Source organism: Heliconius melpomene, chromosome 7, assembly GCF_056956725.1.
Source record: "Heliconius melpomene rosina isolate 202511_hmr_F chromosome 7, ASM5695672v1, whole genome shotgun sequence".
Taxonomy (NCBI): domain Eukaryota; kingdom Metazoa; phylum Arthropoda; class Insecta; order Lepidoptera; family Nymphalidae; genus Heliconius; species Heliconius melpomene.
In genome coordinates, this window is record NC_140395.1 from 13,122,915 (window position 1) to 13,141,572 (window position 18,658).

Here is an 18,658-nt window from a genome sequence, read left to right on the forward strand (position 1 = left end):
AAATTAGACTAAAAATTATCAGATAATGTTTGAAATTAGTTTTTTCATTACCTATATTAAATGTTAACAAGATTCCTTGATGATACAAACCTCAAATAGAGACGCTCGAGTGTAAAAATACTATTTATTATCTATAAAAGTATATTTAAAATCTCGCAAGAGACATTAACTAAGTTAAAAAAACCATATGACAATTTAAAAGCACCAAAAAATGTATTTAACTCTACTTACAGTATAAACGATGCAATCAAAAAATCCCGACCATAGCAACTCCCGCGCACGCACGTCACGCCCGTCGCCGTATATTTTTAATATAAAAATATCTAGTCTCGCATCGAATCATAAAAATATAAATATTTTAGGATCGACCGCTCGCGCAGCACTAAGCCTCGTCTACCCATTGACGTAGTCGTTTCAAACTAATTTCGGTGCAGCGATTATTCCGCGATTCTGTAAACATCGCAGTACTGATGAAAGCCGACCAGCGTGGGTTGACCCGTACCCCACTATTTCTTTCTTAGAAAATATTGTAAACATCTAGCAAAGGAAGACACTCGGTAGACCAACTGGAATTGGTCCCGTTACCAGCACACAAAGCTAAGAGAAGAGAGCTTTAAACGTGGGGAGGAAAATTGTATTTTGCATAGAGAATACTGAAGTGTTAAAGTTTGTAAGTAATAAGTTCTGTTTCGGGCGCGCTGTGCCGTGAGTCAGCCGCGATGAGGAAATGCGTGCGTTATAATTTCGGAACGGCCGACATTGTTTAATGGTTTTATAAATTTGTAGGTACCGTGAGCGTTTCCTTCGGAAACTGGCGGCCATTTGCGATACTCGCCACTACATGATAAATATGTAAATATTGGAGTTGGTAGGACAAACAGAAATAATAATTGTTTAAACACCTCTAGTACTTGTCCTCTAGTTGTATACTATGTTGCATTCTTTTTCAATCTCTTCATAGGACATGGTATGGAGTTCTGCCACCCAACACGCAATATCTCTACAAGTGACGTATAGCAGAGAGCCTAAACTCTTGAGTAGGTTTTTACCGAACTTGCTATTTACTGAAGACGCAAATAGAAAACTTCCTAGCAAGGATCACACTTCACATAACTTCTAAAACATTAAATCAATATCGTAACTTTTTTGAAGCTAGTTAGAATAACACATTAGTTTCCAGCACTCTTTATATAAAATTTTGTTATATCGGAGGCTTTTATAGCTTTGGCGTCTTACAAAAAGCGCGATGGCTGTGATTCAATCCTTATAAAAACCTGTAAATGCGTTAGGTATTTTTTAAATTATAAAAATCTTTTTTTTTTTCACTTTCTAGAAAAAATATTGCGGCAATGCTTGGGGATCGGTTCCCTCTGCGGAAATCAAGAAAATCAAAAATCTAATCAGGGTAGGCAGGGTAGGCAGAGGAAACCCAGTGTTAAGACTCCGATCCCCACTTTCTACCGAATTCTGGAGCCATTGCGTGTTAAGTGGCAGAACTCAACGCCGCGCTTTGCTTCGACACCAGAGTGAAGAAATGGAAATATAAACGTGAATAAATATTTCATTTCCTCGAGTGTTCTTTAATTAATAGTATTAAGCTAATGATCAAAAACAAACAACCACGTTTATGTAAAATAAACATTTTTTTTTCGTACACCTATGACCTAACCACTGTTTTCTTATTTTGCAAATCATTGTTTCACTATATGCTACTTACGTTTTAGCAGACGTCATTTAGCGCTTCGCAAGCGTTCACCATCTTGACTCCTCTCTTTATCTATACATATAAATAAAATAAGCTTGTAACTATATAATTATTTTATATAGTTTTTTTTTTATAATTGTTTTACGTAAGTTATTCAGATTAGTAGAAAGGGTAATTGTGTATCTCTAGCGGGCGAAGCCGCAAGCAGGTCACTACTGTAGAATAAATTCTCCACTGAGGTATCTTCGTCATCATCGAACCACAACTGCAATATATTCATGGCTCTAGAAACTTCATACATTGATATATATTAACAAACATAAATATATCATATATATCATTAAAGCTTTTGTCAAGCAAAATGCAAATACTTTAGTTAGAATACACTAAATGATTTTTTTTAACTTAAAATAATAAAATAAAACAACGACATACAGATTAAAAAATATATATTTTTAGACACTAAATTATTCAATCCTTATTTTAACATATCATTTATTCACTAGGTTCCATTTACGTTTGAGCAGTCGTCATTTGTCGCTTCTCAGCGCTTCGCACGCGTCCGCCATCTTGAGTCCCTCCATTATGTACAATAAATTCTCCACCGAAGCGTCTTCATCATCATCAAACCACAATTGCAACATATTTTTAGCTCTAGAAACTTCCGTAGCATTCTCAGTTTCAAAGAACTGTATTTCATCGACTTTATATCCAAGTTTTGCTGCTAACTTCTTCCAGTCCGTTAATTTAGCCGCAAGTTGGTCCAATTGTGTGGGAGTTATCATTGTAACTCGCGATCTTGTTGTTTTTTCATCTTCCTCACCGTGTGTTGAATCTGGTACCTGTTAAAATATATATTGATAGGTGTTGAGAAACTCCAATTGACACAAATTGACGAGCCCTGCAAAGCAATCGTTTTAATGGCAAACAAATCAATCAAAAACTCATTCACCTGTTCAATATCAGTAGTGTCTTCTTCTTTAATAATATCAGTTTCTATCTGTTCTTCCGCCATTTCCTCTTCAACTTGTTCCTGTTATTACAAATAAATTATTATTTTATTACTGACAGACAAAAAAATAAAATGACAAAGTAGTAGTATACTTGTAAAAAAATTTGTCACAAATAAAATGTTAAATAAAATTATTATTTTATCCATAGTACAGATAAAAAATCTTAATTTATTACGTCGCTCCCGCGACCACATAGGGATATATAAGTACGATTAATTATTATATTAATTATTTTATGAAGAGAAATTAATCGATATTCACGGAGGCCTATTATGGCGCAGGGGTATTGGCGTGCGTCTGTAAATGCGACAGGTTGTGGGTTCGATTCCCACTAGAGGAAATAAAATATTCAATATTTTAATTTCCTCGCTTTAGTAACGAGACAAAACGCGGCGTTGAGTTCTGCCACTCAGACACAGAGTCACCACACGCAATGTCTCAAGAATCCGGCGGATAGAGGCAACGGATTTTCTAAGTACTAGGTTTCCAGGTTACCTCCACGCTGCTATGTACGGGATATAGCGTGAAACTAAATAAAAATAGGACTGATATAGAGATATATGTGAAGTTAAATAATTTATAATGTTACCTGTTTAATAGCTTTATCACTGTTACTGGAATCTCCGTTAACATTGCTGGATGCTGCATTGGCCGCCACTTCTCTACTTATTCTCTTTACCTAATAAATAAGAAAATATTTATAAACTGATTTCATCATATTATGAATAGGTTTTAGAATTATTTTTTACACAATAATGTTTTATCCTTAGATGGAAAAATATTATAATTGTCCGAGTTATATAAAAATATTTAACAACATAAAAACATTGTAAGCGCGTGCATAAGAATTTTAGCGCGTATAATTAATATTTAATCAACAATAGATCCCCCCCTAATCGCTATCGAAATAGTTACGCTACTTCCCAACACCGTTACAAGAATGCATAAAGACCCCCAACCACCGCTCCAGTTACATACACCTCCAACAAACACCCTCACCGCTGACAAAAGAAAACATACCATATCATCCAAATAGTCGGGCAACTTCCCAATAGGGTTGTTCGTGTGCACAAAGAAGTGCGGGGACCGTCGAGCGAGCAAACGTAGGGCGCGCCAACCCCAACCTCCCCCCCAGCTACCCCCTACTCCCCCACCGCTGAGCATGTATGATTCTGAAAAATAATGGTATAATTAAATACCTTTGGTTCCTCGTTGTAAACCTATAAAAACGCCAATTACAAATACACAATACTTTAATTTATATCTTCCCAAGAAATTTCATTTTTGAGATGAAATATCAGCATTACTAATTTATAAATTTGTTATAGATTCTACCTCAAAAACAAATTGTGGCCCCCATGACCACCTTCTCCCCATATTATAAGTATGTGAATTACTGTGAAATATTTTATAATGAAATTGAAGTCAAATCATTTTATTCAAAATAAGAAGTGACATATTTTATTTTGTAAGCATCAAATAATTTACCACCAGTTCAATAAGAAAAAATCATAGTAAATAGTACTTACCCAAAGATGGCATAAAGTCTCTCTCCTTGGTGCGACAAGCTTCTAAATTATCAGGGCATAGGTTCCACAGTTTAGTTAAGTCATTACTGAAATTAATTAAATCATAACATGTTTAAATTGGATATATTTTATTATTTTTTAAAGATCGCATTTGTGGCGCAGTAGGACAGCGGGTGTCTGTAAACATGACGGCTGTGGCTTCAATTCCCAGTTGCAACTTCACGTATTCAATACGCAATGTATCTTAAATAGGGTGGTGCTTGTGAGAAAAAAAAACAACATAATATAATATCATTATCTACTAACTTTCCCATAAAGAACTTGTCTTGGCTTTCATATTCTTTTATGATATCGCCGACAGGTCGACGACGTTTTTTGGCTCTCTTCACTTCCTCCGTGGACTCCGATTGAACAGGTGGCTTGGGTTTCGGAAATTCTAAAATTATTTAATATATGTAAATTTATTTTAAAAATCGGAAATTCGCAGTGCATGGGTAACAGTTTTTAAACATTACATTCTTTTCGCCTATTTCGCTGTATACCGTATACAGGTCCAAATTTTCGATTTTTAAAAATAAATTTTAAAATCGCCTTTAGAATTCCTTAAAATATAATTTGAAATTTTTAAATAAAGACTATGTGTTACACTATAACACTCCTCACGTAATTTTTTGCAGTTATAAAAAAAGTTGTTGAATATTGTTTTCTTCCTATGAAATGATTTACTGTCTTTTTAACTTTTTTTGGATGAAGAGGTTGGTGATGATGGACGAGGTGAAAGAGGTATGTAGCGTTTGGCACTCCATTCTCTCAACTATACCGCTAGGGATAAAAGGTGAAATTAAGTTATGATAACTATGCATTACAAAAAGAAAGATACAATTAGGATATACAATTGTCATTATTCAATATTCCTTAACTTTCCTATTAAAATGCTTTGGCAACCTCTGGCCTTTATTAATATAATATATTGGTGAGATTCTACAGAATTAAATAAACATATTTTTTATTATCAAATAAAACAAACCTGGACAACCATCATTTTTCCAGTTATTCCAATGTTCCTCTCTCTTCAGAATACTTTTGACGCAACTGGCAAAGCTCTTACCGTCTGGAGGTGTTTCACTCAATAGTTTGAATACTAGTGTTGTTGTTTCTTTAACCCAATCTAATTGTTCCAATTTTAATTCTTGAGATTCCCTGAAAAATGTTTTTTTAATATAGTAATTATGAATGTACACAAGACTTTTTACAAGTTGGGAGGGTAAACTTGGGGTACACGAGGGTAAACAACTTGGCTCGTGTTCAAGAATGGATGACAGGTAAGTTAAAAAAAAGTAATATTTTCCATTTTTTAGACGGACAGTTTTTTTTCAGCTTCACACTGTATCCTGAATATAGCAGAGTGTCAAAGATCATAAAAAATTACAATACAATACAACAAAACGTATAATACATTTTATTTTGGGTCGCTTCTTCTCAGGTCTGAGGCACTAACTTTAGTGAACTGGTGGTAAATTATTTGATGTTAAAAAATAAAGCTTGTAACTTTTTATTTTGAATAAAAATATTTGAATTTGAATTTATTTAGCTTCAAGATGTATCCCGCAAATAGCAGAGTAGGCAGAGGAAATCTATCAGACCACCGTAAACCTTAATTATTTTCCCAAAATGTGTATCAATCCCATAACCATTGATACAGTGGGTATCAAAATGATATCAACAAAGTATTTTCAATACCTATAAACATGGGCATGTGAAGGGTAGGGGAGCCACCTTACTCCAAAATAGTATGGTGCCCACCCCAGAAATTTTACTTTACATGAACATATCTATTCACAGCTTAAGTCCAGCATCAAATTCAAATTCAAAATATTCTTTATTCAAATAAACTTATAATAAGCACTTTCCTCACTCATAATAAGCACATCCCCTCTGAAAATATCTCTAAATATGTTAATGCCTATAAATTACTTACATTTTAAACTTAACAGTAGAAGTCAAATATTGAAATAAGATCAAAAACTGTATAAGGACACATCGTCTAAAATTAGAATCTGATAACTGCAGCTCTAAAAGTTTTTGATTTGTTAAAAACTTTGCAAAGTAGTGTTGCTCTTTGTTCTCTTGCATTTCTATATCAGCATTGACTGGTTTTAATCTGTTTAATTTAGATTTTTGTAATTCAATGGCTTCTAATTTGTATGATGAAAATGCTGAGAGTACACTCCCTGAATGCTGAAAGTAAAATTATAAATTTATTATATAATAAAAAAAAAACCTCTTTAAGCCTTTGTCAACAGTTTTATTAAATTTAATATTTTCTAAAAAAAAATATTATATAAGGAGTCCTTCTAGGAGACTCAATTTGACAGTTTTAAACTTTAAAAATAATACTAATAATATAATTCTTATTTAACTTCACACAATTTCTGCAATAAAGTGAAGTAGGCAGAGAGAAAGAAAGTGTTAAGACATTTGTTCTTACTTTCCTGTTGGTGGAATTCATTATGCACTTTGTAATATCAGAATGATAAAATGGAAATAATTCAATTCACTCAATCCACATAGAAAAATAAATTAACATCTGATGTGTTCATTGTCACAGAATATTGTACCATACAGGCCTAAAAGTATAATAATATAACTAAAAAGGCAATTTTCTAGATCATAGAACTAGTTAATAACTTACAGCAACAAATGTTTTCCACTGAATTTTATTATAACAGGTATTTGGATTCCTAAAGAAATCCTGTAAACTCCAAAATCTACAGTACAGATTATAATCTATAGCCAATTTATTTTTATCATCATCAATAACCATTTCTTCGTCAAGAGAATCTTTTAGTGTACTGGAGTTGTCACCACCAAATTCTGTTATATTTTCGAGGTTAAATTCCGACACTATATTTAATCCAGATCTCTCAGAGAAAGGAAAGAATTTGGCTAAGAATAATAGTATCCTGCCACAAAATACTGTGTTCTGTGAACGTGAGAGACGTCTCAATAAATCATTACACATTCTTAGCAAATTGTTCTTACAAGCTATAAAAAATAATTCTTCTCGCCATATATTTACACCATTCTCAACATATGTGAATAACTTTTCGCATTTGTTCAAAGTAAGCGCGTCAAATATGTCGCCTAGTAGGACTACTGGCATCGTGGGTGTCACCATGTGTCGCCGACATGATTCGATACAAAAGGAAATGTAGTTTTCTAAAGTATCTGGTTCTTCTACAAGTAATTCCAAGAGTTTGTCTCTAAACGCCTGATCCATTGCAATTTTTCTATCGGTTTCATTGGCATTTTTTGAAAATGAATCCAATAAGTCAATATTATTGGTTGTGAAAGCTTTTGATAGAACATCCTGCAAAATACGATTTTTTATCAGCATAATTCATATTTCAGTTACAAAAATTACTTATTCATGTAAAATGTATGTATAAGGTTATAAAATTTACCTTATATTTCACTCGCAATTCGTCAAATCCACTTTTCTCAGACATGTTTAAAAATTTAATGTAGTGTATTTATCGTTTTCATTGATTAATTAATTCATAAGTTAGGCTGGTTTGTAACAAAGCTTATAATCTTAATTAATATTGTTACACTTACAATATTAATAAACGGAAAAACAACAAAGTTTGTTCACTTCTTGCACAGATTATTGATATTGACATAATTTCTAGTGTCACTTTCGATTCGACGCTTTCTGCTTTATTTTGTAGATAAATAATAGCCATTATAGTCGTCTTATGTCATTATTTTACTTCCAGTTATTTATTAAAAATATAACATTGAATATTAATAAAACATTAACACTAGTTCGTGTAAATTAATATAACTGCTTATTTAATTTATTAAGAATGTTATAAGGCAAGACAACATTTTTTTCGTCCGAAAATGTTTGTAGCGCTTGTATAAGCCAACGGAGTGATAATATAATGCACTGCCTATATTCTGTTTAGTACAAAAGTGTCTACTGCATTTAGTCGAATAATGTTGGGTCTCGTGATTTCTGTTTTCGAACTAAACAACGCAAAATGCCAATGTCAATTTATTTAGAGTGGAAGGGAAAAGGTGGTGGGTGTGTTGCTTTGCTTTATGTTTTAGTTCCGTATGATTTATTGTAATAAAAACATAGTGTTATAGATACTATTGATTTTTAATAATTGTGTAAAAATTCTTAGTGATAAATATTTATTATAACATTTTAGTGTTTCATTGTGTACATGTTCAATAAGATAATAATTTAGATTTCTATAACAAGATATTTACATCGATTGTTTTCATTTGTGATGTGAATTACAAATATCAAATTAAGATAACGAGCTATAGTGCTAACTTTGCAATTAATTATAATAATGATTTATAATGAAGGCATTAATGAGGAAACAGTTAAAAGGATATTATTGAAAAATGGATGGAATTTTTAAACGCAGTTTGATTTTGGAACCTTTGGAATGTCGTCGCCGTGCCAAAAAGGCGGGATGCGCCTTAGCGAAGCCCTAGACAATATACAACTAGCTTATAATCCTATTACCAAACAACTACATTTTGTGAGTCCCAAGGTCGAAAAGCCATCGGAGGACACTTCGGACGAAATTGATAAACTATCTAAAAAGAGTAGTTTTAGTGATGAAGGAAATTATTCTATATCTTTATGTGAGAAAAGTGATACTAGTGATTCTCCCAAGAGTACCCTTCAGTGGGGTGGCAGTGTGAATGGTCATCAAAGAGGGAAGGATGGAGGGTCTTTTTCAAGTACTGTTTCAAGCCTTTCGGAATGTTCTCTGGGATCTAGTGCTTCAAGAGATGATGAGCAAGGTGATGTGGAAACAGTACAAGAACATGCAAAACTAAAGAAAAAAGGATTGTCAGGATTTTTTAGCAGGTCAGTTAATATTTATATAAACATAAATTTCAATGTATTGCAGACAGCTGTAGTTACATTTTAATACACATTTTACATTTTGCATAAAATAAACTTTCACTTGGATTTGAGAAACTCTATATGAATTATAATTAATATCTATAGTCCATACATAATTAGAGCCTGTTGTTGCCATGTATGACTGTATATTTTGTTTATTAATTTATACTTTTGTTAACAAGTTATACTAATTTTAATATTTATATTTTAATTAGGTACATATTTTTGTTTTGTAATACACATCAAATACTTAACATGTTTCCGTTAAACAAAAGTTAAATAATATGCTCTTTAGTTATTTACTTTAGTGTATATTTGATAATATTCAAGTAAGAAAAAAAACAGTTTCATGCTTCAGATTGTTCTTTGTTGAATACACTAAGTTCGACTACCAGAGTTGGAAATAAACATAATTTAAATATCATACCCTAATTGGATATCAAACCTACAACTGTTAAATTTACAACAAGATTGAGCCACAACAGTCTAACATAAACAAAAACTTCTTAAGACATCTAAGTTAAATAAATTTCATTCATTTCATACTTTTTTTAGAATGTGAACTTGTGACTTATACCAAAAAGGAAAGAAAATTGAAACAAAAATTTAATATAAAAAATTTATTGAATAAATATGTTATCCTACCGAGGTAAAAAATGTTAGTATATGTTGAATAAATAGATTAAATAACATTTTTAATAGTCAAAAGACCCCTAAGCTTTGAAAATAAATTCATCATGTCCAATACAGTTATGCTATAATATAGTCTTGTCATTACATTTTAATTATTATAGTTAGTTTCTACCAAATTTTTCAGTTTCAATGCCAATTAAGCTGCAAGATAGCTTAAATAATTTTTCTTGGTATACCTCATTTTTTGAAAATCTATTACTAATTCCTTCTTTGCAATTGCTAATGTACAATCCACCTTTCGATAGTATGTCCTGGTTAAAACATGCATGTAATATGGAAATAGCTCCCTTCTCTGGTGATTTAAAGAACATTTTCTTTACCCAGGGGAATTTTCTAAAGTTTGATTTCTCAAATAGATCGGTGTCAACAATTCCTGGATGAACTGAGTAAGATTTCACCGGGACTTCCTTGTCTTCTAAAATTTTGTTAATGTATCTAGCTGTCATTACCTGTAACCAAATTAAATAAAGTGACTAAGTAGTATATTCTTAGTAAAAAAATAAGAAAAAACATTAAATTTATGTTAATTTATTTTATTAAAAGAAAAATTAAAAACAATTTAATTTGTCTTTTATTAGTTTAATTTTTTTACCTGAGCAAGTTTTGATTGTGCATATGCAGCTGTAGTGTCATAATGCTCCTTCATATTAATATCATCAAAGTAAATTTTCCCAGCATAATGTGCACAAGAGGAAACATTCACTATTCTTGCTGGCTCTGACACCTTCCCAGTATTTTTTAATGCTGGCAACAATAAATGTGTCAAATAAAAGTGGCTTAAGTGATTGACAGCTAATTGCATTTCAATTCCATCCTCAGTTAGTTTATAATCTCCGAACATAATGCCAGCATTGTTCACTACAAGATGTATTTCTGGAAATTCCTTTAAAACTTTTTCAGAGAATTCCTTAACAGATTTCAACGACATTAAATCTAACGGAAATGCATGTATTTTATCACCATTCTCCATTGTTTCCTTCATGGATTTCACAGCATTTGGATTTCTCACACCCATGACAACAGTCACATTTGCCTTTAAAAGTCCTCTAACCACTTCTAAGCCGATGCCGCGAGCACCACCCGTTATAACGGCAACTTTGTTCCGTGCATCTGGCAATGTTATCTTGTTTTTCCAAACGCTTACCCAGTCGTCTATCAATCCACCGGCTCCAGCTCCCTGCATGTCCAAAGAGACTATCAAATCACTCAACATATATTTGAACTTCTTCTGTCTATTCATGTACCAGTAAACGCCAAAAGTCACTGATAGTAATGTTATTGACGTTATCAGAAACATTTCGAGGTTATATCGATATCACGTCTACACTGGCGTCGTGCTTTCACTCGAATGGAATCCTCTACGCTTTCTCTCGCTCGCCGGTGTACCGTTAGTCCTGTGTATGGCAGCAAATATTAACTGTTTTTATTAGAAAAAACAGATGAAATGCAGGCTAATTGCAGATTAACTTGTGAGAACCAGTCTTTGAATATTTTTCCTCTAAAAAATAATAAATAAAACAGTAAAAATATGTCTTCTTTAATATTTTTTTGTTATCGTCTACCGATTGTTTAGAGGCGAGGAATGTAACTGACTGCCTACTAAGTGACTCGCAAATTGTTTCGCATGCGCATTACGTCATGTCTACAGTATGATTTCCTATAGTCCTTTATATGTTTTGAATATTGAGTTAGGCCTCTCATATCAAAGTGTACATAAATACATATATGTTATACATATGTTAAGTAGACTATCAGTGTATTATTATATTTGTTTACGTTGTTATGCTATATTAAATGCGATAACACGACAGAAGTACAACTGTCTTTTATCCCGCACTCAGCAGGGTAGTCAGAGGGAACCTAGTGTTAAGACACTCCGTACCCCACTTTCCGCCGAATTCTGGAAGCATTGTACTCAACGCCGCGCTTTGCCTCGACACCAAGAAATGGAAATATAAGTTTTAATATTTCATATCGAGTGGGGATCGAACCCACGACCAGTTGCGTTTACACTCCCACTTTGTGCCCCTGCGCCACGACTAGCTTCAATATATAAATTAGAAACATCAAATACGGATGTTTATGTAATGAATATTGATTAATGCTAATGCTCTTTTATAATTGTTATATGTATGTATACGTTCAGCTTCTTGATCGCAGGTAAGATCCAATATTTAAGTAATTAGATAATAAATAAATGTAAAAACATCCTTGAAAATATTTAAAACATTCCTATACCATTTGAACTTCGTTACTTATTCCTCGAACCAGTTTTCAAATCTCAATACAAAAAACCACCAACATCATAGCTTAGCTTACGTAAGCAAGAATGAGATAAGCTAATATAACGGCTTGCATCACATATTTCTTAGACTACTTAGTTCATTTCGCCGATACTGATGAATAGTTATTAATTTTTTTTTAACTTTACTCTGTATCTTAAATATAGCAGGGTAAGCATATATAGAGTAGGGATGAGTTCGATATAACAAAACGTAACTTGTAACCGATACGATGCCGAAACCATACCATATCGATATCTGTTTCTAAAAAAACCGTTATCATAGAAACTTGTCTACTATCAGATGCGTATTAAAACTTAAAATCACACACAGCAACTATCGCAACGAAAACGTAAAAACGAAAACTTCGCATAACACGAACTAAGTAACTACCTCTCTTTCTAACTATATGTTTCTCACGAGTGTAAAAGAAATGAAGCGAATATCCGATAACTTGCATCTATAAGATATTATTACTTTACGTTACAAAAAAGAACTTCTATATAATGGGAATAAGGTTGAAATTTGGTTAAAATATTCATATTATTTTCACACTTGAGTGGATTCGACTTTTAAATTCTAAACGTTTGTTTTTAAGTGACAAATGCTTATTTGAAATTTATTTTCAAATTTTTAATATTTTAGAAATAGTTTAGTATTGTATTTAGTCCTTTGCGATACGTATTGCGGACGAGGTTTCCTTAAAAATTGTGCATTTCAGTGTGTGTATATACTTTTTTTTAACAACAATTTCTATATAGTTTAAAGTTAATTAGTGTTAGTGTATAGCTTAAATATATTAGTGTATATAGACATAATTTTTTTCTTAAAAATGTCGCGTAAAGTCTCTCATCTCTCTGTATACTTGGTGATTTATTTTATATTCATAATACTTTTAAAAAACGCCACCAGCGTTTAATGTCAATTTGCCTTCATTTTATATCGTTAAAAATGATTTAACGTTTGTAAACTGTATTGTCAATATCGATATCTGAAAACCGTTTTTGATATCGTTATGAAAACCATATATCGGTTACATAACCGTTATCGAAAAAAAACGATAACGCCCATGCCTAATATAGAGTGGTAGTGTTAAGACACTCCGTTCACTAAATTAACGTCCAATTTGTAAGACATTTCGTGTTAAGTGGAACTCAATGCTTTTTCTTGTTATCAGAGGGAGGAAATGAAAATATTTCTAATTCAATGTTTTGCATTATTAATAGGGATTTTTTTAGTATCTTTAATATGCAGGACATCTTCATGAGGAGATGAAAGGAGTTCTTCATTCATCAGTTTTTTTATTTTAGTTTTTTTAATTAATTTAAGGGGAGTGAGCTAAGTATAGGTAGGTGGGGTAAATATACCTATCTATATAACTGTTTACATCTCACATTTTGTATACAAGTTCGGTCCGCCGCTACTGACGCATTAATTAAGGGTCTTTGATCTGTGTTAGGGTTAACAAACGATGTCAAATTTACAAACAATGTTAAAATTGTGTATTGTTGCATTTTTCTATTTTTAATCACAAAGTATCCATCTTGTGTTGAATCTTGTGTTCCTAGGATTGAGCCCAATTTGCACGAGGCTTTGTCTTGTTTCTAAAACAGAGGATTGAAAATCATTAATTGCCCCAAGTGAGAATCGAACTCACAATCGTCGCGTTTACAGGCAGAGGCTTGTGATGCTGCGTCACAAGTTTTAATTATTAAACTATTTTTACAAAAAATATTGAGAGTACGGAGAGTTTGCTTTAGTTAAGCAAGCTCTCCGTACTCTCAATATTTATTTATTTTATGTGTTTATATGATTATTATATTTATAAAATAACGCTTTGAACACCCTGTAAATAGTGAAACACGTGTGTAAAATATAAGTATTAATTATATACACTAAAAATTTAAAGTATGTATAATAAAAAAAATGATAATAACATAAGTTTATAACATTTTTAGTATAATTTTGTTGTGTAAGTTTTATGTTCTCGTATAATGTTTATATTGCTCACGGTTTTCATAAATAACTACTTTTTTGAATCGTTCTTTTACTAAAAATAAAAAACGCATGAATTTTTAGTAGAAATGTTTTTCGAATCCCAAGTGTGCAATAATTTTTTTAAAGAATTGTGCGTATTTAACACTTTGGGATTTTAATAAAAATATTTTAAATTATTTGGCAACCCTATTACGCTACCTTAGCAGTGGCGCGTGACGTTCGAGAGCAGATGGATAGGATAGAATTTATTGAAAATTTTAAATCTTTACAAGTTATATAAAATTTTCATTTGATGCCTTTAGAAGAATTACTTAATATTACAGGAAGAAGAAAAAGTGTTTTCTTGTTTCTTTTTGTTTCCTGTTTTAGGCATCGTGAAAAAAAAAAATGAAATACCTATAGATAAAAAATATTGATCATATCTAAAGGCCAGTCGTGATTCAATACTAAAATATTGATGGAAATACTAAAATAAAATATTGTTTTACTTAATTTTATTTATATTTTTTTTTAATTCAAATGATTTGAAATTAACGCCTTCGTGGTACTGAGTCTAAATGTAAATGTAACTAGTTGAAGGTTCGATAATAGTTCCAGGAAATTAATTGTTCCCTTACCGCTTACTAAGATAAAATGCAGCGTTGAGTTACGCTATTCAACACACAATGTCTTGAATTACAATTAATGACAAACTTATGCTTTGTTTAAATACTGGCGTTTATGTCTAGGTCAGGATCCTTAAGTAAGCATTAAAAACAGATTTTCATTGTTTCCCAGTAATATATGTATAATATATAAAATTATTTATAATTATCTTGTGAGAATATAGTTACTAAATATTCGTTTATGAAACGTTTTTGCTGGAAAGATGACTCGTGATGTTTTTAGTATTCATATTTTTTAATGACTTTGTACAATTTTTTTTTATTATACATATACCTATTCTTGACAAAAATATTTGACTCAACTAAGAATCAAAATTATTTAATTTGTTAAAAAGAAAATTAAAATTACATAAGGGAGTTATTATTCATGTTAATTAAATGTAAGTGTAGGTTAATTCAACTTTTAAAAATGCAATTATGAGCTAGGCTCTTTTTACACACTGCATTTCATAAAAAAAAAGCCCGAGGTAATAACACCAAAGTCAAATTACGACCAAAGCCCTAACAATAAAGACTTTCTTTTACTATACACCACCATAAATTCGAAGGCGACGTAATTGGCCGCGTGGAAAATAAAAATAAATCCAACAAGAACGAGTTTCTTGGAACAATGTGCTATAAAATTAAAGCGAATACGAGTATACGTAACGTAGAATGGATAACCTAAGCTTTATACTTGTACTGGTAAAACCTGCTCGCTGAGACAACGCTACCCAACTGACGCGACTCGCAACCTTTCTTTCATGGCTTGCACAAATGTTTACTATAGTGCGACCTACGAGCCGCGGCCGCTTTGGACTTAGCTTTCAGGTTGGCCACAATTTGTTTACAGTACTATACACTGAATGCAAGTGTTTACGTTAAATGTGCTGAATAATTGTTTATATGGTGACGTAATAATAATTAATATAATATACCTTCATATGCAATGGCTGTACTTGTATGTTTGATCTTTATGCAGTTTATGTTTAAAAAATATTTTCGTTTCTCGGACCTGTCTAAATGATATATTTTTTCTAAACGCTGTAGATAAAGTAGTTTTAACCTAGAAATATTAAGTAGAAATGATGGAACTCATTAATAAATTTTTGGATATAACAAAAATAATCTTTCGACACTTCGACCATTCCCTTTCCGCAGAATTTTGAAAGCATTGAGAATTACATAAGCGAGTAAATGAAAATATTATATATATAATATATATACTTATATAATAATTCCTCGAGTTGGAATCGAACCCACAATCTGATGGCCTTATAGATATTCGATATAGTGTATTCTGTGTTTCAAGGATATTTCAGTTAAAGGACTTTGTCTGTAAAAAAATGATGCGGATAGTTTGGCTCCGTTCTCGGACGTATCGACGTTTTTGCCCGTATAAATATGGAACAGGATGCGCCTGCTGAATAAATAATATTGCAGATGTTCTAGCGAAAATAAAACCTCTTTTTATGGAGGTGGTTGGTGTTCTGTTCAAGGACAAGATTTAACTTTTTAATCAATTATATTTTTAAAGGCTTTTCGTGTACCAAAGATAAAAATTAAATTTTACTTAAGTAAAAATAGATTGTAACAAACGCATAAAAATTTGAACGGTTTGTTAAAAACGTATGGCTTAATTGGCCTGAGCGCTGAACGGTTTCCAATAAGAGCGAGTTCAAGTCCCGCTACGTTACATTTATTATTGGTTTCTAAATAATTTCTAGATTCTAATAGAGTTTATTTGTGTAACTGTAGGTTCTTCTATATATATAAAATCGAAAGGTCACGAAATCTCTGAAACTACATGTGCTAGGAATCTCAAATTTAGCATAGGAGTTACTTATAGGACGTAGGTGCTCGCTAAGACGGGAAATTGCAATATTCGACTCCTAAGGGGATGAAATAGGGGTTGAAAGTTTGTATGGATTTTTTTTTAAATCGCCACCAATTTTTATAAGATTTGAAATTTAAACTCTTAAAATTATTTCATTGAACACGTGTTTCATGGTTTATTAGGATTCACCCCTAAAAGTGCAAATAAGCGGGCGAAGCTGCGCGCGTCCTCTAGTTTTATATATAGACTTCACGACGTTAAGTACACTTGACTGAAAAACATTAGTGACAGACTGTCACCTGATATGTTCATTTTGGAGGCGTCGTAAAAACTTGAAATTTGATAGCTCTCAACTAAAGTTCTTAGGGATAAGATGTTTTGATGCTACCAGTTTTACAGCAACAGCTTTTTTTTGTTATTTTTTTCTGGACACTTGTTTATCTTAAACAACTTTGAGATTCTAAAGTTGGTAAATATATATTTCATTTAAATAATAAGTATTTAACGTAAAATTATACAGAAAATTTATAAGATTTTTTTTATAGTGTTACAAGAACATAAAGTCGAAGCATACTTACGTTTCTGGCCTATTAAGACGATAAATATGGGTTTATGTTGGTTACAATGACGTCACTGAAAGTTTTTCTGGGTAAGTGTAGCTGTAATATTTTATGAAACTTTCTTTGAGATATTTGTTATTATAAAATAGAGTAATTATTTCATTTTATGTAGTGAGTATACTATTTTCTTATAATAGTGACTTATTTTCTTAAAAGTACCGTAATTTAGGCAACTAAAGAATCATTTAATTTAAATGTAAAAATAAAAGAAAAAGTTAAAGAATAAATTATTATTATTATTATTTTTTTTAATTTCACACAAAATTGTAATAAATATATTTTCTCCCTTCCAAATTAAATTTATTAATAAATAAAAAGCTAATATTCTATCAATGGAGTATACAAGCAATGTAGCGGTTTCGCCTTGGCGATGCAACATTGTCACATTGGCCATTAAGCCTCGGCTCAGCTGCTAATTGCGACCAAGGTTCCCTTTCATTCACATCTAAAAGTTGTCTTCGAGCCAATTGGAAAATTGTCAATGGTCTACATTATGCTCCATTTTCTATGGGTTTAGCTGGACTTAATAACTTTATATAGGTTATTTCTTCATGTATTTTTCGTCCTGTTTGGTCGTGTACTTGTACTTATTGGGAGATAGGTTACAGATATTATAATCCATTTGTAAAAGCTTTTCCAACTGTATAAATATCCGAATTGACTAAAATAATCGTTCTTTAGTACAAAATATCTATGTAATTCAAATTAGATAAGAGTTTAATTAATGCTCCAGTTTAAATACAGTAATTAGTACCATTGTTGTCGAAGTTATGACTAATGTCTCATACTTTATGCCTCATTTGCTTACGAACACCGCAGTCGTCATTCCAAGCAATTATGTCATGAGTGTCCGTCTGTACTTTATTTTGAATTTACCAGAAACACACGTGAGTGATGATGATTCTGACTCATTTTTCTTTATATTTGTATAGGATGACATGATGTCTGCTTTTATCTTTGCTTTGGACAAAGTAATTAAAGTAAGACTCGTGTTTTTTTCTACTCAACAAGCCTCCAGAATTGGGTGGATAGTGGGGAGTGGAGTGTCTTTACAATAGATTGTGCTACATGTGGAATACAGCATGAACCTAAAAAATAAGTAACAAAAAGTAACTAGTAACTTTTTAATTTGCAATTACTTAGAGACGAAAAAATATTATATATAATATTATCTAAATATTAAATTCCATCTCTAAGTACAACTGTAATGCTGTTTCATTTTAACGATAGTTGTTTTTTAGGCCACTGTTAGTAAGTGTATCTTGATACAATAAATAAGGAACGCCATGTCGTTTTTAATCAAAAGTTTGATAAGCCAAAAGCTTTTACTCACGACTCTATTAGAAATGTATAGCTCAATCGAGATAGACGATCGTGGTCCCAATATTTTCTGGCTTACAT

General features: G+C 31.7%; 3 protein-coding genes across 3 annotated transcripts in view; 1 reads left to right on the forward strand and 2 right to left on the reverse strand.

The window, feature by feature from the left end:
- Window positions 1-2,137: 2,137 nt before the first annotated feature.
- Window positions 2,138-7,934, reverse strand: Hpr1 (THO complex 1-like protein Hpr1). Its single transcript, XM_085187685.1, has 10 exons — window positions 7,712-7,934; window positions 6,940-7,617; window positions 6,226-6,485; window positions 5,275-5,447; window positions 4,554-4,683; window positions 4,248-4,333; window positions 3,739-3,890; window positions 3,308-3,397; window positions 2,658-2,738; window positions 2,138-2,547 (listed from the first exon to the last, which is right to left on the reverse strand). The coding sequence occupies exons 1-10, from the start codon at window positions 7,754-7,756 to the stop codon at window positions 2,236-2,238; spliced, it is 2,007 nt and encodes a 668-aa protein (XP_085043811.1). The 5' UTR covers window positions 7,757-7,934; the 3' UTR covers window positions 2,138-2,235.
- A 364-nt stretch (window positions 7,935-8,298) lies between these two features.
- Window positions 8,299-18,658, forward strand: part of LOC146537928 (TBC1 domain family member 12-like) — a 51,241-nt gene continuing 40,881 nt past the window's right edge. Inside the window, exon 1 of the mRNA XM_085187684.1 lies at window positions 8,299-9,144. Coding sequence (XP_085043810.1) covers window positions 8,714-9,144 — 431 coding nt within the window. The 5' untranslated portion in view covers window positions 8,299-8,713. The remainder of the gene's footprint in view (window positions 9,145-18,658) is intronic.
- LOC146537929 (polyprenol dehydrogenase-like) lies at window positions 9,789-11,478 on the reverse strand. The gene is made up of 2 exons (XM_085188265.1): window positions 10,469-11,478; window positions 9,789-10,325 (listed from the first exon to the last, which is right to left on the reverse strand). The coding sequence occupies exons 1-2, from the start codon at window positions 11,171-11,173 to the stop codon at window positions 9,978-9,980; spliced, it is 1,053 nt and encodes a 350-aa protein (XP_085044391.1). The 5' UTR covers window positions 11,174-11,478; the 3' UTR covers window positions 9,789-9,977.